This window comes from Chlorocebus sabaeus, chromosome 2 (genome assembly GCF_047675955.1).
Source record: "Chlorocebus sabaeus isolate Y175 chromosome 2, mChlSab1.0.hap1, whole genome shotgun sequence".
In the NCBI taxonomy this organism is placed as follows: domain Eukaryota; kingdom Metazoa; phylum Chordata; class Mammalia; order Primates; family Cercopithecidae; genus Chlorocebus; species Chlorocebus sabaeus.
The window spans coordinates 71,193,407-71,214,764 of NC_132905.1; the positions used below are offsets into that span (position 1 = coordinate 71,193,407).

The 21,358-nt window shown below is 40.3% G+C and overlaps 1 protein-coding gene across 1 annotated transcript; it reads left to right on the forward strand.

Annotated features, from left to right (window-relative positions):
* Positions 1–101: 101 nt before the first annotated feature.
* LOC119621494 (large ribosomal subunit protein uL11-like) lies at positions 102–10,367 on the forward strand. Its single transcript, XM_037990868.2, has 2 exons — positions 102–225; positions 9,747–10,367. The coding sequence occupies exon 2, from the start codon at positions 9,821–9,823 to the stop codon at positions 10,295–10,297; it is 477 nt and encodes a 158-aa protein (XP_037846796.1). The 5' UTR covers positions 102–225; positions 9,747–9,820; the 3' UTR covers positions 10,298–10,367.
* Positions 10,368–21,358: the final 10,991 nt, after the last annotated feature.

The window sequence follows — 21,358 nt, forward strand, 5'->3', positions numbered from 1 at the left end:
CAAGAAAATATCAACAGAGTGGGGTTGGAGGTGTGCCACTAGACGCCAGGACCGAAGAAGGAATTCTAAGCTCTAAGCAAAATACATTTATATTCATCAAGGGAACTACAGGTGAGGGACCCCCAGCTTGGAGATGTTGTCCAAAGAAGATGGAAAGCATCCTACAGCAGCGTTGTCATTAAACACCAGCAAGAACCAAAGCTAGATCACAGAGATGCCCCTCAAGTGAGTTCTTTCCTGTCTCCTTACCTCTTCTCTCCTCTTTGGCTCTGGTCCTAGAGGAATTGGAAGCCACAGCTGGGAGGGTGAGGTATTCAGGGCAGAGGCCCTTCCTCCTCTCACTTTGAAATAAAGTCTGGAGTTTGACTGTTACACAGGATGTTATATTTAATTACTGAAATGAAACTACCCTTAGGAGTGTAAGTGAATAGAGGGCACTTAGTAACCATAGAGTGAAGGGATGTCCTATGGGGTTTCATACAAGAGTTTACCAAGAGCAAGACAAGATTTTATCCACAGGCAGAGAGAATCAGCAACACAAAATGGCCTTGACTAGCAGGGGGAGAAAACAATAAAGTTGGTTTTGATTGTTCCTTGCCAATATCACCTATTTAATATCTGGGTTACACCTATAATTTGCAACAGCAAATTACAGGTATATAAAATCTCAGTTTCCTATAGTTTTCTTGTCAGTGTTACAGGATTAGACTCCCATAGGAACAGAAACTTTAAACCAGAGTCTTCTGTAAATTTTTCACAAATATTTTTTGCTTGTTTGTTTGTTCTTTGATGATTTTAATTTTGATTTCCAAACTGAACAAATTCAGCCTAAAAAAGAAAACCACAGGCTAACTTTATTTACACAAATAAATTCAAAAATTCAAAGGAAAATATTTGCCAAGGAAACCTAGTGATGATCAAAAGGAATAGCACATCAGGACTGAGTAGTTATTTCAGAAATGAAGCATGTTTCTATACTATGAAACCTATTAGCATTTTTCAGTTTGTTAAAGAAAAAGAGAAAAATTACATGATTATCTTGCCAGGTACAGAAAAAGCAATTTATAAAAATTCAACAGATATTCCTGGTAAAAACTAGGAAGAAATAGCCTCTTAAACTTAGATAAAAGGTATCTGCCAAAAGAGCAAACATCTTATGTAACAGTGAAACACTGGGAGCATATTAATTAAAATCAAGAGCTCTATTATTACTCCTGATTGTACTGCAGATACCAGCCAATGAAATATGATGGGAGAAATAGTGTACAAACATTGAAATGGAAGTGATAAAACCACAATCATCTCTAGTTGGCATGATTTTCTACCTAGAAAAGCAAAGGCAAACTAAAAAGCTTTTAGAACTAATATGATAATTCATTGAATTGCCCGAATGTAAGACCAAACATTGAGATCACAAATTTACTGCTATCTAAGAGTACCTCATAAAAATAGATGTTATTCATAATAATAAAAACATCAAAATGCCTAGGAATAAGTGCAGAACCTCAGAAACACTGAAATGCCTAAGGATAAACCTCAGAGACTAAGAAGCTTACAAGGAAAATTAGAACACTGTATTGAAAAACATAAAAGAAGTGATGAATAATACACAGTATTTCTGGATGGGAAGACAGAACTGTAAACTGGTAATTTCTTCCTAATTTATAAATTCAGTGTAATTCCAATAACATTTTTTTTTTTTTAGATTTTTCTTCAAGTAAAAATATGCTTTGGGCCGGGCGTGGTGTCTCATGCCTGTAATCTTGGCACTTTGGGAGGCCGAGGCAGGTGGATCACGAGGTCAGGAGATCGAGACCATCCTGGCTAACACGGTGAAACCCCGTCTCTACTAAAAATACAAAAAATTAGCCAGGCGTGGTGGTGGGCACCTGTAGTCCCAGCTACTCGGGAGGCTGAGGCAGGAGAATGGCCTGAACCCGGGAGGCAGAGCTTGCAGTGACCTGAGATCGCGCCACTGCAGTCCAGCCTGGGCGACAGAGTGAGACTCTGTCTCACAAAAAAAAAAAAAAAAAAAAAAGGAAAGAAAGAAAAGAGAGGGAACTTTCCACAGCAGTGTGGTTTTGTGTGGCACGGAAATGGAAAACTAAATAAATGGGATAGAATTGAGAATCCACAGAATAATGTGTCTTTTGTAATTAAGCATTTATGAATGGACAGTTTCATAAATGATGCATGGACAATAATGTTTGAAAAAATTATTCTATACTTTATACCATATACAAAAATAAATTCCATATGGTTTAAAGACATAAAAACACCCTATAAATATAAGAAGAACATGCAGGACATTTTAATAACCTTCCAGTGGCGAAGAGTTTCCTAATTAAGACACAGAACACAGATACTATAAAGATATACAGTTTAAAATTTTTAAACTTGCCCATAAGCAAAGTTAAAATATAGGTAGCATAATGAGAAAAACAATATAAGTAATAAACAAAAGATTAATTTCTATAATATATAAGGCATCCTCCAGTCAATAAAACAAATTACCCAATAGAAAAATGGACAGTGATAAGGAAAAATCTATTCACAGTCCATGTGAATGTGAAAAATTAGTAAGCTAACTTAACCAAAAAATGCAAATTAAAATAACAAAAAATGAGCATTTTTCATCCATTGGGCTAGCAAAAATAATATTTATGTTAGAAATGGTGTGGAAAAGTGAACATTTGTTACATGTTATTGATGGGAATGTAAAGTAGCAAATAATGCTTGAAGGGATTTGGCAATTTTCACCTGAATTTAAAATACCGATTTCCTTTAACCTAGGTTTTCTGTCACACAGAACATTTACATATATGCACAAAGAAAAACATATAAAATTATTTATTTGTCAGATTAAATAAATTGGAAATAACTTATATGTCCATCATTAGAAATTGGTATGAATGAAACCAATAAAAAGAATCCAATAAAAAAAAATGAAATAAAAAGAATCCAGTAGATCTATAGGTACTGAAAGGAAAGGAACTCCAAGATGTAACATTAAGTAAAAAAGTTACAAGTTTCAGAGTTTCAGAGTAATATGTGTCATATAAATTAATGTTTGTAAGTGTGAAAAGATACCTACATCTGTATCTGTAGCTATAAATCTGTATTTATTCACATGAATGCATAAAGAAAGTTCTAGAAGGATACTCTGATTGCCTAAGGGAGTGGTCTTATTTTAAGAGGATGGAATGGGTAATTTTGTCTCTTATATCTAATCCTTTAAAATTTGAATTTAAAAAAGAGCATGATTTTTATATTACTGTTGTAATTTTAAATGTTGTTACTCTACTTGCCCTTGTATGCATTGGACAAAAAAAGTCCTGGGCTTTCAATAACTCCCACTCTTCCTGCAAGGGAAGTGGTGTTTTTAGCAGCCCTAATGGGTTTGCATATGCCTGGGGCTCACCTCCCTAGGGTCTCACATTCAACTGCTGGTCCTGCTAAACAGAGCTGCAAACACAGCTGGATGAATCTGAATCACAAGCTCATAGTAAAGTAGAGAATTAGAAAGTGATTTAATGATTTAGAATTTAGAATTATTGTATAGAATACAGAGTTGTGAAAGATCAGATGGCTGTAGATGTGTGGTATTATTTCTGAGGACTCTGTTCTGTTCCATTGGTCTATATCTCTGTTTTGGTACCAGTACCATGCTGTTTTGGTTACTGTAGCCTTGTAGTATAGTTTGAAGTCAGGTAGCGTGATGCCTCCAGCTTTGTTCTTTTGACTTAGGATTGTCTTGGAGATGCAGGCTCTTTTTTGGTTCCATATGAACTTTAAAGCAGTTTTTTCCAATTCTGTGAAGAAACTCGTTGGTAGCTTGATGGGGATGGCATTAAATCTATAAATAACCTTGGGCAGTATGGCCATTTTCACGATGTTGATTCTTCCTATCCATGAGCATGGTATGTTCTTCCATTTGTTTGTGTCCTCTTTGATTTCACTGAGCAGTGGTTTGTAGTTCTCCTTGAAGAGGTCCTTTACATCCCTTGTAAGTTGGATTCCTAGGTATTTTATTCTCTTTGAAGCAATTGTGAATGGAAGTTCATTCATGATTACAAACCTGAGAGAAACAAGAAATGGGGAAAGGATTCCCTATTTAATAGATGGTGCTGGGAAAATTGGCTAGCCATAAGTAGAAAGCTGAAACTGGATCCTTTCCTTACTCCTTATACGAAAATTAATTCAAGATGGATTAGAGACTTAAATGTTAGACCTAATACCATAAAAACCCTAGAGGAAAACCTAGGTAGTACCATTCAGGACATAGGCATGGGCAAAGACTTCATGTCTAAAACACCAAAAGCAACGGCAGCAAAAGCCAAAATTGACAAATGGGATCTCATTAAACTAAAGAGCTTCTGCACAGCAAAAGAAACTACCATCAGAGTGAACAGGCAACCTACAGAATGGGAGAAAATTTTTGCAATCTACTCATCTGACAAAGGGCTAATATCCAGAACCTACAAGGAACTCAAACAAATTTACAAGAAAAAAATAAACAACCCCATCAAAAAGTGGGCAAAGCATATGAACAGACATTTCTCAAAAGAAGACATTCATACAGCCAACAGACACATGAAAAAATGCTCATCATCACTGGCCATCAGAGAAATGCAAATCAAAACCATAATGAGATACCATCTCACACCAGTTAGAATGGCGATCATTAAAAAGTCAGGAAACAACAGGTGCTGGAGAGGATGTGGAGAAATAGGAACACTTTTACACTGTTGGTGGGATTGTAAACTAGTTCAACCATTATGGAAAACAGTATGGCGATTCCTCAAGGATCTAGAACTAGATGTACCATATGACCCAGCCATCCCATTACTGGGTATATACCCAAAGGATTATAAATCATGCTGCTATAAAGACACATGCACACGTATGTTTATTGCGGCACTATTCACAATAGCAAAGACTTGGAATCAACCCAAATGTCCATCAGTGACAGACTGGATTAAGAAAATGTGGCACATATACACCATGGAATACTATACAGCCATAAAAAAGGATGAGTTTGTGTCCTTTGTAGGGACATGGATGCAGCTGGAAACCATCATTCTTAGCAAACTATCACAAGAACAGAAAACCAAACACCGCATGTTCTCACTCATAGGTGGGAACTGAACAATGAGATCACTTGGACTCGGGAAGGGGAACATCACACACCGGGGCCTATCATGGGGAGGGGGGAGGGGGGAGGGATTGCATTGGGAGTTATACCTGATGTAAATGACGAGTTGATGGGTGCTGACGAGTTGATGGGTGCAGCACAGTAACATGGCACAAGTATACATATGTAACAGACCTGCACATCATGCACATGTACCCCAGAACTTAAAGTATAATAATAAAAAATAATTAAAAAAAACACGTTGAAAGAGAGAGAGAAAAAAAAAGAATACAGAGTTGTGGAGAATTAGAAATAAATGGTTTGATCCAATGTTAGAAACTATTATCGATGGAAAGACCCAATAACTACAAGAATTGTGAATAAAGCAAAAACCTTAGAAACTCAGAGTTACATAGAAATGTAGAGCCATCTCTTTGGATATTTCCATTTCACAGACGAAGAACGGGAGCTGATGGACTTTTGGTGACTTTCCACAGGACTCCTGAATCCTAGTGCTCACTTAACTGTAATATCCCCAGAGCTGTTGTTGTTGCATGAACTTATAAGGGAAACCATATTATTAGGAAAAGCAATTCTATTAAAATAATAAAAAAGGAAAATGCTTAAGCAAGAAAAGAACTACAGACATGAACAGAACTTTCTGTTTTATTCTTCTTCAACTTGGCCTCACCAAAGTATAAGAAAAGATTTCGTCGGTGATGAGGAAAATTGAAGACACTAGTAGGAAGGCCATGACAATGAAAAAAATTCTAAATATGAATATTTCCATAATAAAGTGCCATAAAATAACTGTGGGAGAAGACTAAGTATGAGATTATGGCTATTGAGAAAAGAAAGAACTGATTCTACCCAGAAAAAATGAGAAGAATCCCAGAGACAAATGGGAAAGTGGGTAGGGTAGGTAAACTTATTTCATAGCTAATCTTTGATTTTTCAGGTTCAAAATTTGACTTTAAAAACTATGCAATGCATTAAAAAATGAAAGAAAAGAAAGTGGTAAAGCTGGCCGTGCAGGGGATTGAAATGAAGCCCTATACATTTTCAGCTGCTGCACAAAAGTTTCATCATAAAACTGAGCATCTATGCTGTGAATGCGGAGTATTTTTGGTTACTATGAATAATCAAATCTCATAGTATATACACAGTTTAGTTTAGCACATACTTTTAATGGACTTCATCACCATACTTTTCCTAGAATGCTTCAGAAGGAACAATCCTAAGTACTTGAGTTTTATCTTGTGATTTTCCTGAATCTGAATTTTTCCTTTCAGGATCCATCTGCACCTCCCTTCATTCACTGGAAAGTGACTGTTTCTAAAGTATAGAAACATTCTAAAGTTTGCAATGCTCACACCAATCACCAACAAAATATGGGTTGGCCACTTTTCATGTAAAGACCAGATAGTACATGTTTTAAGCTTTGTGAGCCATGAGGTCTCACAACTGCTCAGTCTGCCTCATCGCACAAAAGCAGCCTCAGACACCACGTAAACGAATAAGCTGGTCGGGTTCCAGTTATCTTTTATTTAGGGAAACTTACATTTCATATAATTTTCAGATGTCATGCAATAGTCGTCTTCTTTTCGTTTTTTATTCTCAATCATTTAAAAATGTAAAAGCCACTCTTAGATGGCTGGTCGTACAAAAAGATAGTGGGCTGGATTTGGCCCACTAGCAGCAGTTTGCTAAGCCCTGACCTAAAATCTTAGAAAGAAGGCAGGGACTACAGGCGCCCGCCACCTCGCCCAGCTAGTTTTTTGTATTTTTAGTAGAGACGGGGTTTCACTGTGTTAGCCAGGATGGTCTCGATCTCCTGACCTCGTGATCCGCCCGCCTTGGCCTCCCAAAGTGCTGGGATTATAGGCTTGAGCCAGCCACGGTAAGGCTGAGGCAGGAGAATGGCATAAACTCGGGAGGCGCAGCTTGCAGTGAGCAGAGATCCGGCCACTGCACTCCAGCCTGGGAAAAAATGAGTGTGTGTTTATCATGAAACTGCTTTAATATTTTTTTCTTTGAAGGATCAGGAGGGAGATTGTTTGCGTTGCTATAATGATAGCAGTAATAATGGTCAATATTGTATTTCTATAGCACTTTCTTTGTGCCTGCTGCTTTTCAAAGTACCTTTACCTTGAGTGACTCCCTTAATTCTCACAGTAAACCAATGAGATAAGAACCATTATTACCATGCCCATTTTGCGGATAAGGAAACTGAAGCACAGAAACTTTAAATAATGTGCCCCAAATTCTTAGTGTTAGTAAAAATAGTAAGGCTGAGATGAGAACTCAGGCAGTCTAGTTCCAGCGTGTGCACACTCAACTTTAATGCTAGTTTCCAAGTTAATTTAGTTACATACCCTATGAAGCCCACTGTGTGTCTTTCTGTTTGAATATTCTTCACAAGGTCTAGATAATTTAGTAGGCTGTTTTCGTTGAGAAATCTGTCCATGAAACAGTATTGGAAGTGAGAGGGTTGGGAAAATGCTAAGTAACTTTTTTTTTTTAAGTCAATACATAGTTTTAAAAAATTCTTGAGTAACATAATTTTAGCAGGCAGATTGAAAATCACAGGAAGTCTTCTAAAACATTTCAAAAATGAAAATTAAAGAAGTTTTATTTGCTTGATTAGTTGACACTGGAGTTAGGAAAGACTTTAGGACTTTGTGTGTGTATTATTTGAGTTAAAAATAAAAAATGCTATTGAAGTGGGTGGGGTTCATTGGGGGATGGCGTCACTATGTTGTCCTTGGAGAACCCAGCAGGCCCCCAAGCATCAGAGTGTTTCACTTTCTCTTTTTTTTTTTTTTTTTTTTTTTTTTTTTGAGTCAGAATCTCACTCTGTCGCCCAGGCTGGAGTGCAGGGGCGCGATCTCGGCTCACTGCAAGCTCCGCCTCCCGGGTTCACGCCATTCTCCTGCCTCAGCCTCCCGAGTAGCTGGGACTACAGGCGCCGCCACCACGCCCGGCTAATTTTTTGTATTTTTAGTAGATACGGGGTTTCACCGTGTTAGCCAGGATGCTCTCGATCTCCTGACCTCGTGATCCGCCTGCCTCGGCCTCCCAAAGTGCTGGGATTACAGGCGTGAGCCGCCGCGCCCGGGCGTGTTTCACTTTCAATTTAACTTGGAAGTCACTAAGTAATCAAACAAAGACTACAGGCAATAAGGAGAAAATTGGTTATCAAAGCTTTCAAGTCTATGAAGAATTTCTCAGATAAATCACCAGTTGTTTTAAGTTTTTGAAACAAGCTGTATCTTATGTGTATGAGTGTGTACTTGTTGGTGGGGGGTAACTCATTCATTTATGTGAGGAAGACAAGATATACTGTCTAAAAGCTGGTTGGTTCTACTGAATTCTTCTGTACCTCTTTTGAGTTGATTAATATTTGGCAAACATTCATTCCTTCTCCAGCATCTAATTACTTCACTAAAAATGATGATAATATTACCAAACTCACAGGCTGGTTGGAAAGATTAAATGAGATAATGTATGTGCATTGGAAATTGTGAAAGGATAATACATATATTAATCTCTTTTAATAAAGCCAGTGGAGAAGACAAATCTAGCTGTACCTCTCTGTTTAAATGTAAAAGATCTCTATTACTATCTGCATCAGCAAATTCAGATAAGACGTTCACTATTTATATTTTCAGCAAGAGCTGGAAAGCAACTAACAGTGTAACTGCTATCAAAGATGGTTTCAGAGATCTGTGAAAATGGATATATTCGTTTTAATTTACACTGAGGCATGCAGTGTCAGCATCACCTCAGAAATGTCTTAGGGGATAGATTTTATTAAAATATTTGTTTTATATTCTTTCTAATGAGAAGCATTTTCCCAGCTTTGATCTAAACTTCTATTTTTTAAGATAAAAACTCATCTGTTCAAGTGAAAAATGTGTGTGGTGATATCTCTAGGAGGAGAGGCATGCTATTATATAAAAACCTCAACACTTTTGGTAGTTCTTAGCCAGGTTTAACATTAAAAAATAAACTGAAATTTTATCCTTCAGCTTTGTGTCCTTTAAAACTGCCAATATTATTTTCAAGGTTAACCTTTATTTTTACTAGACTACTCTGTTATTCTCTAAAATTAAATTATTGGCTTTCTTTAAAATTACTTTATTTTTAATGGGATAAATTGTCCTTATTTGCAGTTTCAAGATGGATGGAGTAGGCTGGGCACAGTGGCTCACGCCTGTAATCTTAGCGCTTTGGGAGGCCGAGGTGGGTGGATCGCCTGAGCTCAAGAGTTGGAGACCAGCCTGGATAACACGGTGAAACCCTGTCTCTACTAAAATACAAAAAATTGGCCAGGCATGGTGGCGTGAGCCTGTAATCCCACCTACTCTGGAGGCTGAGACAGGAGAATCACTTGAACCTGGGAGGTGGAGGTTGCAGTGAGCTAGGATCGCATCATTGCACTCCAGCCTGGGTGACAGAGTGAGACTCCATCTCAAAAAAAAAAAAAAAAAAAAGAAAAAAAAAAAGACAAATGGGGTAGACATGTGTCTTAGTCTGTTTTCTGTTATTATTACTGAATACCTGAGACTGGATAATTTATAAAGAAATAATTTTAGCTCTCGGCTTTCAGCTCGGAGGAGGCGAAGGTGCAACTTTCTTCGGTCGTCCCAAATCCGGGTTCATCCGACGCCAGCCGCCTCCACCATGCCGCCGAAGTTCGACCCCAATGAGATCAAAGTCATATACCTGAGGTGCACCGGAGGCGAGGTCGGTGCCACTTCTGTGCTGGCCCCCAAGATCGGCCCCCTGGGTCTGTCTCCAGAAAACGTTGGTGATGACATTGCCAAGGCAGCGGGTGACTGGAAGGGCCTGAAGATTACAGTGAAACTGACCATTCAGAACAGACAGGCCCAGATTGAGGTGGTGCCTTCTGCCTCTGCCCTGATCATCAAAGCCCTCAAGGAACCACCAAGAGACGGAAAGAAACAGAAAAACATTAAACACAGTGGGAATATCACTTTTGATGAGATCGTCAACATTGCTCAACAGATGCGGCACCGATCCTTAGCCAGAGAACTCTCTGGAACCATTAAAGAGATCCTGGGGACTGGGGATGGCCGCCACCCTCATGACATCATAGATGACATCAACAGTGGTGCTGTGGAATGCCCAGCCAGTTAAGCACAAAGGAAAATATTTCAATGAAGGATCATATGACAAAAAAAAAAAAAAAAAAAATTATTTCATACAGTTCTGGAGGCTGGGAAGTCCAAAGTCTAGGGTCCACATCTGGTGAGAACTTTCTTGCTGTTGGGGACTCTCTGCAGAATCCTGAGGTGGTGCCGGGAATTGACGGCAAGGAGGCGCGTGAATGATGGCCAAACTGGTTTTTATAACAGACCCACTTTTATGATAGCAAACCTCCTCCCTTGATAATAATCTGTTAATCAATTAATCCATTAATCCATAAGTGTATTCATCCATTCATGAAGGCAAAGCCCTCATGACCTTGTCCCCTTTTAAAGGGCCCATCTGTTAAGTCTGTTACATTGAGGATTAAGTTTCAGCTTGAGTGTTGGAGAGGACAAACATTCAAACCACAGCAGCATAAGTTTTGGGCTGTGTGTTATTTGGAAGTAAAGTTCTTTGGCGGCAAGGTCATGCTGAGTGATTTCTGTTAGATGTAAACACACACACAGCAAAGAGAAATGCCATCTAGGAGTGTCTTTGCTGCAAACCCTCAAATGGGGTTGTTCCTGCTTGCTCTGGAGACAAAATATGAACATTTATCAGTTATTCCAAAGATGACCAAACAGTCACTGCAAATGGATGTGGAAGAATCACATAGAATTTCATGTATAACTTTTGAGAACAAACAAAGTGGTCCCTGGAGTAACCTGGTACAAGGATGATTTGAGTAAGAAACAGCTCTTGAACACAGGTAAAATCTCATTTTAATGAATTTGAGGGAGTTGGAAATAGCTTTGTTACATTCCAATTATATGTAATTGGAAATGTACGTGTGTTCAATATATACAGAGCGCAGAGGTAGTGCTATTTACTTGATTTAGTTTATCTAAATAAAGCAGGCATTTCATTTCTATGTCCTGGTTTTGCGATTTCTTAAAAAAACAGCACGTCTTTTATCATCTTCCTTTTATTCTGTATCATGTTGAGGTACTTGCCTTGGAGGTATTCCATCCCTGACCCCTAGTCCTGGTAATTTCCTCTCTCTCATTCCTTTCCAACCTTCTTTACTCTTCTGAGATGCTAATATAACAATACTGTAACAGTAGAAAGCACAATTCTGAACCATAGCGGTGTTTTCATTAAGCAGTTTGGCTGTTATGTGGACAGGGACTTGTGAGCACATCTGTTCTACAGGATTTTTCATTTAATATAATTTTCTGAAACCACATTGGCAAAGCACCATTATTATAAGCCATCCCCAAGGACATGGAAATAATTTTGCTAAACAGAACTCTAAGTTAAAATGCTATTTATAATTAGGAGATTCTACTTGCATTTATTAGCCGTCTCCTTCCCAGCTATATGAAGATCAACTCTGAGCTAGTGTTATTTAGATGTGGATTTTGGGCTTTGTCCTCACCTAGTTATGGAACTGGGCCTCATGGAGTCTGTTCCTTCTGAGTTATTTGACACATAATGGCAAGGCTGTTGGCCTTGGGTAGGAAGACAATTTATGGAAGAACAAGCATTATTTCTGGCCCTACTGAAATTATATCTGTTAATCTCATTTAATAAGATTATGATCAACTGAGATTGCAAAAGGCAAGAGCATGAATGATATCAGCTCGATATTTTTTCCATCAGTTTATTTATTTTTATTTATTTTTGAGATGGAGTCTCACTCTGTCACCCAGGCTGGAGTGCAGTGGCATGATCTCAGCTCACTGCAGCCTCCGCCTCCCATGTTCCAGAGATTCTCCTGCCTCAGCCTCCCAAGTAGCTGGGATTACAGGTGCCCACCACCATGCCTGACTGGTTTTTTGTATTTTTAGTAGAGATGAGGTTTCACCGTGTTGGCCAGGCTGGTCTTGAAGTCATAGCTTGAAGTCCTGCCTCGGCCTCCCCAAGTTTGGGGTTACAGGCATGAGCCACTGTGCCCAGCCTCAAGTAGTTTATTTGATTGGAGGGGTTAGTGTTATTAATTCCTTGAATCATATCTCTTGTTTCTTTTCCAAACTCTTATAAAGTGTATCTTAGACTGAGGGCGCAGCAAAACTGTGTCTCTGACCCTTGCTTTCAGGTGGGTGACATGAAATGCAGACTGTAGTATTTTATGTCTGCCTGTAACTAGATTAAGAAAGTTTTCTCAGGAGAAGAAACCTGGCTGTAGGTGAGTAGTCCCTGAAGTCTTTAGGATGGATTTGAGGCATGTTCTCAATTTGGGGCAATTCTATCTCCCCCTGTCCTCCAGGGGACATTTGGCAATGTCTGGAGACAATTCTGGTTGCTAGAACTTGGGTGTGGTGGTATACCCTGTGAGTCAAGGCCAGGGATGCTGCTAAACACCCTACAGTACACAGGACAGCCCTCCACAACAAAGAATAATTTGACCCAAAATGTAAGTAGAGCTGAGGTTGAGAAACTGTGAGATTTAGGTAAGAAGCTTGTTTGAACCTTCATAGTCTGAAGGCTGAATAATTATGACAATCCACTCTATAGACTTTAATGCAGCTGTTCAAGAGAGATACCTAGATCTATATTGGTGGAGCTTATGATGATGTATTAAGTGACTAAAAGCAACTCTCCAAGTGATGATAATAATAATAAACAAATATTATGATTTATGATTTATCGCCAACCTTCATTGAGAACCTACTGTTGGTCAGGCATTGCACTAGTGCTGTAGTTGTATCATCCAATGTCATTTTTCCAACCGTATGAAGTAGGCATTAGTACATTATTACCAGTCCTGTTTTATAAATGAGGACACTGTGGCATGGGAAAGTTAGATAAAGTTGCCGAAAATCACATAGCTGGTAAGGTCTCATAATTTCTTTCTTTTTTTTTTTTTTTTTTCCTGAGACAGAGTCTTGCTCTGTTGCCCAAGCTGCAGTGCAGTGGTGCGATCTAGGCTCACTATAACCTCCACCTCCTGGGTTCAAGCAAATTTTCTGCCTCAGCCTCCTGAGTTGCTGTGATTACAGGCGCACACCACCACACCTGGCTAATTTTTGTATTTTTAGTAGAGATGGGGTTTCACCATGTTGGCCAGGCTGGTCTTGAATTTCTGACCTCGTGATCTGCCCACGTCAGCCTCCCAAAGTGCTGGGATTACATGTGTGAGCCATCGCGCCCAGCCAAGTCTCAGAGTTTCTATACCTTGTCACTGTCTCATGCACATGCATAGAAACCATGATGTAATACTGGAGATTTTATAAAAAGCAGTCGTTTCCCCCCAGCCCTTCTCTGACATCAGTTCCACTGCCTGGAGAAAACTCCTTTGATTTTTTTTTTTTTTTTTTGGTTGTTCTGTCTTCACAACTCAAAAAATTACTTCATTAAAAAAAATTAGGTCCTGTTTATTGATTTCCCACTATGATAAAGGTTTGACTTACACTACTACGATACTCTCTGATCACCTCCTTCCCCTCCTCTTTTTCCCCTCACTCTGTTGCCCAGCCTGGAGTGCAGTGGCCTGATCTGGGCTCACTGCAAGCTCCGCCTCCCGGGTTCACACCATTCTCCTGCTTCAGCCTCCCGAGTAGCTGGGACTACAGGCACCCGCCACCATGCCTGGCTAATTTTTTTGTATTTTTTTAGTAGAGATGGGGTTTCACCATGTTTGCCAGGATGGTCTCGATGTCCTGACCTCGTAATCCGCCCGCCTTGGCCTCCCAAAGTGCTGGGATTACGGGCGTGAGCCACCGCGCCTGGCCCTTCCCTTCCTTTGGTTGTTTTTTGTATTTTCTAAAATTACTGTTGATCATTATTGTAAGTTTAAATAATAAAGCAGTAAGCCATTTTTCCATTCTATACATTTTCATCACAATTTTCCTTTTCATCCACTCTCTATCTTAATACCCCTGACTCCTCCTCCTCGTTCCCTCCTCTCCTCTCACTGTTGCCAGAATCTTTCACATTGATGTGGTTCTGCCGATATCGGCAAGTCTTCTGAGGCTGTCAGCGAGTTGATGTGGAGAGCTGAAACCCGCTAGCTGTTGTTTACGTAGCTGTGGTGATGGGTTATTCTCGAATCATGTAGGGGCCTAGGATTACATTTCCTTTACTCCAGACCCAATGTCTCCAGCCTTTAGCTCAGGAGGGTATAAGCACCAGTGGATTCTGTTTTTCTGAATAAAGACCATTAGCAAATCCCCTGTTTCCCAGCCCGTTTCTTACTCCTGTTCACTGTGTACCTAACATCTCTCCTGGATTCTAAAGAACCCTTCTCCAGCCACCTCTCTAGTTGCTACATGGACCTAATGGTTTTGAAAAGTCTGTCAGAATATGCAACTCTACCGAATTTTATTTCTTTTTGTGAATATTTTGTTTTATGTGTTGACATTTTACTACTTATTTTAATGGATAACAAAGAGCGTATAAGACAGTCTAGACTGTAGCCTCCCAGAAGGGAGTCTGGATGTGGTTTTTTCCCTTTGATGTACGAGCCCAGCGTGGTTCCTTAGCACTTTGGAGAGTCAGTTCCTGAGGGTCCCTTTGACCTTTGAAGACAGCCTCTGAGGAGAGCTGGCACCGCACTTCTAAGATTGCTGCTCTTGGCAACCATTAAATTCAAAGAATATTCCCTTAAGATAGCAACAGTGCTCTTCAGAACATTCCCAGGTGAAGGAACATTCGGCTGTACATGAGAGGCCTGTGAAGTAGAAGCTTTGAGCCCACCGGGCTTCAGTGTAATATTGAACCAGTCTCGAGTTAACCCATGTCATAGGCTGAGAAGTGCAGGAAGTTGTAGCAAAAGGAGACTCCTTGGTCATCCTATCATAAGTTGAACTCTCAAAAATAGACAAAGGGTCTGAAAAATTCTGTAAGGCTCTGGGGAAGGAGGCTTGAGAGCTCATCTGCCCTGAAGGGGGATGGCTGTAGTGGTGGGAGAGGGTTTAGACGGGCTGAGGAGAGGTTTCTGTCCCTGCTCCTCCACCCCCACGTCTCAGTAATCCCCTGTAATGATGCATGGGTTCTGTAAGATGCCTTGCAGACATGTTTCCAGCTCCCTGCCTGTTTTTGAGAGTTAAACTCGTGAAAGGATGGCCTGAGGGGTATCCTCTTAGTGTGGTTTCCTCCACTTCTCAGTCCTTGCCATGGGTTAGAGAGAGACTGGTTCAGTGTCAGACTGATACACAGTGAACTCCTGTACACAATTCTCCTGACATCAGCCACCCTTGAATAAACTTGAGTGAATGAATTTGTTTTGCATCCTGAAAAAATTATGAAAAGTTTTCCAGTATATAGGAATGATTTCCTCCTTAGAGTGGGGAAACTGACTATGGCTCTCTCAAAACAGATCTTTAGAATAAAATGGTGGTTTGCCTGATTTACTTATCTTGATTACAAATAGAAAACGGTCCACTCCGCTTCCTGCCCCACCACAAAAAGAGAAACAAAAAATCAAACAAAAATCAAACACAATAGGATGGGTGCGGTGGCTCACGCCTGTAATCCCAGCACTTTTGGAGGCCAAGGTGGGTGGATCATGAGGTCAGGAGTTTGAGACCAGCGTGGCCAACATGGTGAAACCCCGTTTCTACTAAAAATACAAAAATTAGCTGGGCATGGTGGCACACACATGTAATCCCAGCTACTCGGGAAGCTGAGGCGGGGAATTGCTTGAACCGAGAGGTGAAGGTTGCAGTGAACTGACATTATGCCACTGCACTGTGGCCTGGGTGACAGAGTGAGACTCTGTCTCAGGAAAAAAATAGAAAAAATCAAACACAATAAAACAGAGAAACTTGAAAATAGAAACTTGTGTGATTTGCTTTGACCATGCAGAGTTTGTGTCTTTTGTGAAGGGGTCTGTGAGTCCTAGGGCAGTGGGGGAGGAGCTCTTTCTGACCTCAGGGAGGAGAGCCAGCTGCCATCTTGCGGGAGCTGGGAACCTTCCAGAAAAACTGACAACTATGCAGCTAAGGTCAGTTTTGTTACACTGAACAATCTGACTCTGCTGAGTTATTGCTTAAAATGTGTACCTGGAACATCCTGCCATCCATGGAATTTTCCAGAGTGGTATTCATGTACCAGACAATCTCATTTTACTTTCCTATTCCCATATTCTCTTTTCTGAAGTTGTGACCATTTCAGGGGTATTTTGAAACACCCTCTCCAGTCACTAAAAAATCCTCTGGTGATAGGAGGAGGGGGTAAAAACGCAAAAAAAACTCCTACCTTTTTAATCTTAGATTTTAACACCATCTGATTTAAAGACCCTTGACTTTTAAAAGTCATTTCTCCCGTGTTTAGGGTTTAAAGTCTTTTTCTTAGGCTCCTGGGAAAGGAATTTCGATAGCAGAGCAGAGCAAAGAGATACCCTAATCTCAGTGAACACTTGAAGGACAACTTAGGGCTTTCACTGAAATTGACTCCTTCTGATTCCACTTCTTGGTAAGATGTAGCGTGTCCCAAAGCAATAATTTCCTGACATGGCTGCATGCTGAGATTACATGTGACATTTACACACACACACAAAAACCACACACACACACACACATCAGAGATGCACACCTACCGAATCAGAATCTCCAGCATGTGGGCCCAGGAATCTCCATACATTACAAACTCTCCAAATGATTCTGATGTGGGCCACCTGTGCAGGTTATTGCAGGTCTTAATATAAGGATCCCTGCTGACAATTTCTTTATAAGCCTTCTCATATCTGGATACAATTTGATAAGCTTTTGAATTTTATTTACTTTAATCACTGGGACTGGCTACATAATTTTCAGGGCCCAGTGCAAAATGACAAGGCAGGCTCTTTGTTCAAAACGTTATTAAGAATTTTGGCTGGGCGCGGCGGCTCATGCCTGTAATCCCAGCACTTTGGGAGGCTGAGGCGAGCGGATCATGAGGTCAGGAGTTTGAGACCACCCTGACCAACATGGTGAAACCCTGTCTCTACTAAAAGTACAAAAATTAGCCAGGCATGGTGGCGGGCGCCTGCAATCCCAGCTACTCAGGAGGCTCAGGCAGAAAAATCACTTGAACCTGGGAGGCAGAGGTTGCTGTGAGCCAAGATCGTGCCACTGCACTCTAGCCTGGGCAACAGAGCAAGACTCCATCTCAAAAAAAAAAAAAAAAAAAAAAAAGTTTCAAGATGGAGACAACAAAGCATTAAACCAAGTCCAGGGCCTGATGTTTCTGCACAGGCTACATGCCTGTCTATAAAACCAGCCCTACTAATCATCTATTAACTGATAATAAGAGACAGAAAGTTTAGGATAAACAACATTTCCAAAGCTCAATTAGTAGGGAATCTGGAAGGTGAAGACTGTATATCTATGGGCTATTTCTTGGAAGATAGGTGCCTGAGTAACAGAGGAAAGTATTTGGCCAAACCAGGCTGCCGTGTAGAGCTAGGTAGGTCTGTTCTGCAAAACTCTAGAGGACATCAGGCTATGTGATGTCACCCTCCTGTGTGTGCAGTGCACAACCTGCACAACCGCGTGTAGCACAGCTAGGTAAAGATAAATGCTGCTTGGAAACCTGGAAGACATGGCTGGAAAAAAATGCCTGCATATCTCTGGTCAAGATTCAGATGAATTGATTATTTAAGTAACTAGTCCTGCCAGGCATTGTGACATGCACCAATAGTACAAGCTACTTGAGAGTGTGAGATAGGAGGATCATTTGAGCCCAGGAACTGGAGTTTAGCCTCCACAATGTAGCAAGGCTCCATCTCTAAAAAATTCAAAACGAAAGGACCACAAACCAAAAACGAAACAACAAAGCCTTATTTATTTACCTCTGTGGTAGATAATTAACTAAGACTTTGTGTGAAATGACTAATTCCCCTTCTAACGTGCTGTTTTAAGTCTGACCAGATGTTTAACAGAAGCCAAAAGTTCTAGGAGTAGAGAGATTGAGTGGGAGACAAGAGCTCCAATTTTCAAAGTAACTTTTTGAAATCCTAAGAGTGCTCAGCACTATGCTTGAGGTCTTTTGGAAAAGGTTTCTTCACTAATAATACCAATTAACATTTGCATGATAGTTTCAGAAGTTTTTTCTAACACAGCAGCTCATTGAAATTTATCTGGATACAGTTTTGTCCTTATCTCCTTTTGATAGATGAATAATTGAGGCTCAGAGTGGTTAAGTGATGCCTTGAGGGGCTCTGTGCAAGCAGTTAGTAGAGTTGGGACAGGACCTGGGACCATCTGATGCCAGATTCCACTACTTTTCTTTTTAGAGATTCTAGGTTTCTCCTCAGCAGGGGCACAGTTATCACATCCATCTTCAAATATCAGATCAATCATAAGAAACTGGACAGGACCTGAGGATAAAAATCTCTTGCATGAAAAGAGTTTAGATTCTGCTCAGAATGAAGGTCTTAATTCTTGACAACTATGTTCTTTTATAATTATAATCCTCCTGGAAAAATCTTCTCAGATTATATACAAATGTAGTTTACTCAATGTTGTCACCAGTTTGAGCTGCTATAACGAAATACCATAGACTCATGTGGCTTAAACCAACAGACTCTATTTCTCCTAGTTCTGGGGGCCGGAAAGTCTAAGATCAAGGTGCTGACAGATTTGGTGTCTGGGGAGGCCTCTCTTTCTGGCTTGCAGATGGCCACCTTCTTGCCATGTGCTTGCATGGCCTTTCCTCAGTGTATATACTGTCTTCCTCTTCTTATAAGGGGACTAATCTCATCATGAGAGCCCTATCTTCATGACCTCATCTAAGCCTAATTGTCTTCCAAAGATCCCACCTCCAGATGCCATCACATTTGAGGTTAGGACTTCACATATGAATTTTGGGAGGACATAAATATTCAGCTCATAACACTAAATTTAGAAAAAAGTGATTCCTTTAATTCAAAAATTGTCTCACCTGTATCATTTTTGCTTACATTTATGGAGTGATAATTCTCTGCCAGATATATTTCTTAAATGTACAGAATTCATCACTGTCCATGACAATGCTATGAAGTCATTATTATTATCATTCCCATTTTACTGGTGAGGGCATTGAGGCATAGTGATTAGGTGACTTGCTAAAAATTACACATCTAGTAAAAGGTTGAACCAGGATTGGTACTCAGGCTACAGACTCTAGAGTTTACTCTTAAACTCTGCCTGTTAGTCAAATATTCCTTTACTTTTCCTTTCCTTCCTTCCTTCCTTCCTTCCTTCCTTCCTTCCTTCCTTCCTTCCTCCCTCCCTCCCTCCTCTCTCCCTCCTTCCCTCCTTCCCTCCTTCCCTGCTTCTCTCCTTCCTTCCTTCCTTCCTTCCTTCCTTCCTTCCTTCCTTCCTTCCTTCCTTCCTTCCTTCCTTCCTTCCTTCCTTCCTTCTCTTTCTCTGTTTTTTTCAGGACTTTGTTGCCCAGGCTGGATGGCAGCATGATCTTGGCTCACTACTGCAACCTCCATCTTCCTAGCTCAAGTGACTCTTCCACCTCAGCTTCCCAGGTAACTGAAACTACAGGCCTGCGCCACCACGCCTAGCTAATTTTTTTTTTTTTTGTAGAGGTGGGGTTTTGCCATGTTGCCCAGGCTGGTCTCAAACTTGTAGGCTCAAATGATCTGTCTGCTTCAGCCTCCCAAAGTGCTGGGATTACAGGTGTGAGCCACTGTGCCCAACCAGATGATTATTTCTTTACATCAATTTGCCAACTTGTTTTTCAACAAAGCAACCTGGTCTTTCTAACTACTATTTTGTTACTGATCAATGCTATTTTGCTGAATTTCTCTCCTCTCTATTGTGGTATTTGGAAGCTTGGGAGCTGAAATTTTAAGAATCCTTAGCCCGAACCTAAGCCAGTCTTGGTTTAGGTTCTACTATTGGGGTAGGAGGGGATTTATTCATGATTTGGAAGGCATAGACCAAAACCAAAATTCTAAGCCCCACAACTGATTGAATGGACCCCTTATCTCAGCCAAGAGGATATCAATGAAACCTGAAAAACTAGTTCAGGCCATGATGGGAACGGTGGGTCAGACATGCTTCATTATTCTGTCTATCCTTTGGAATTCAGGCACAACTGACCAGCATTAACATTAAACCAGAGATTTTAAGAGTGACTAAACAGTTTGTTTGTAGCAATAAAGTACCATATTCCAGCCTGATTCTGGGATAGCATCACATTAAGAGATAGTAAGCCCTGAAATAAATGGAAGTATTTTACCCCAAAATACATTTTTTTGACCTATTTCGAAATGTCCCTGCAAAACTGTCTCTTGTGGGAAAAATCTACATTCTGTAGAGAATCCCCTCCCCTTTCCAGGTATTTTCCTGATCCAGGAGAGATCTAACTAAGAGTCTGATGCCTCTTAAGTTTTGATAAAAGACATTTATCATCTATTCTTTCTGAAGCCTGCTATTTGGAGGCTTCATCTACATAACAAGAACCTTGGCTTCCACCCCCAACTCCCACTTTATTCTAACCCCAAGCATTTCTTTCTGCTGACTTTAACTCTTTAGGCAAAACTTTACTCTTTCAGCCACTTGCCAATTAGGAATTCTTTGCATCCACTTATGACCTGTAAGCTTCCTCCTGCCCACTTCGAGATGGTCTACTTCTCCAGGCTGAATCAATGTAAAACTTACATGTATTGATTTATGTCATTGCCTGTAACTTCTGTCTCCTTAAAATATATAAAATCAAGCTGGAACCTGACCACTTTAGGAACATGTTCTCAGGACCTCCTGAGGCTATGTCATGGGTCATGGTCCTCACATTTGGCTCAGAATAAATTTATTCAAATATTTTACAGAGTTTGGCTTTTTCATCAACAAAGGAGAAAGGGAAGCATGGGCTGTGATTATACAACATGTGGAAGGTCATCTACTATGGACTAAATGTTTGTGTACCCCCTACATTCATATTTTGAAACTAATCCTCAATGTGATGGGGCCTTTGGAAGGTAATTAAGGTAGAGCCCTCATGATAAGATTAGAGCCTTTATAAGAATAGAAAGCTTGCTTCCTCTCTGTCTGCGTGCAGGAAAGATCATGGGGGGACATAACCATGAAGGGCGCCCTCATCAAGAGCCTGACCATGCTAGCACCTTTGTCTCAGACTTCCAGCCTCCAAAAC

Excerpts from the sequence above, each read along its gene's own strand:
- LOC119621494 (XM_037990868.2), top strand. The coding sequence starts at position 9,821 with ATGCCGCCGAAGTTCGACCCCAATGAGATCAAAGTCATATACCTGAGG.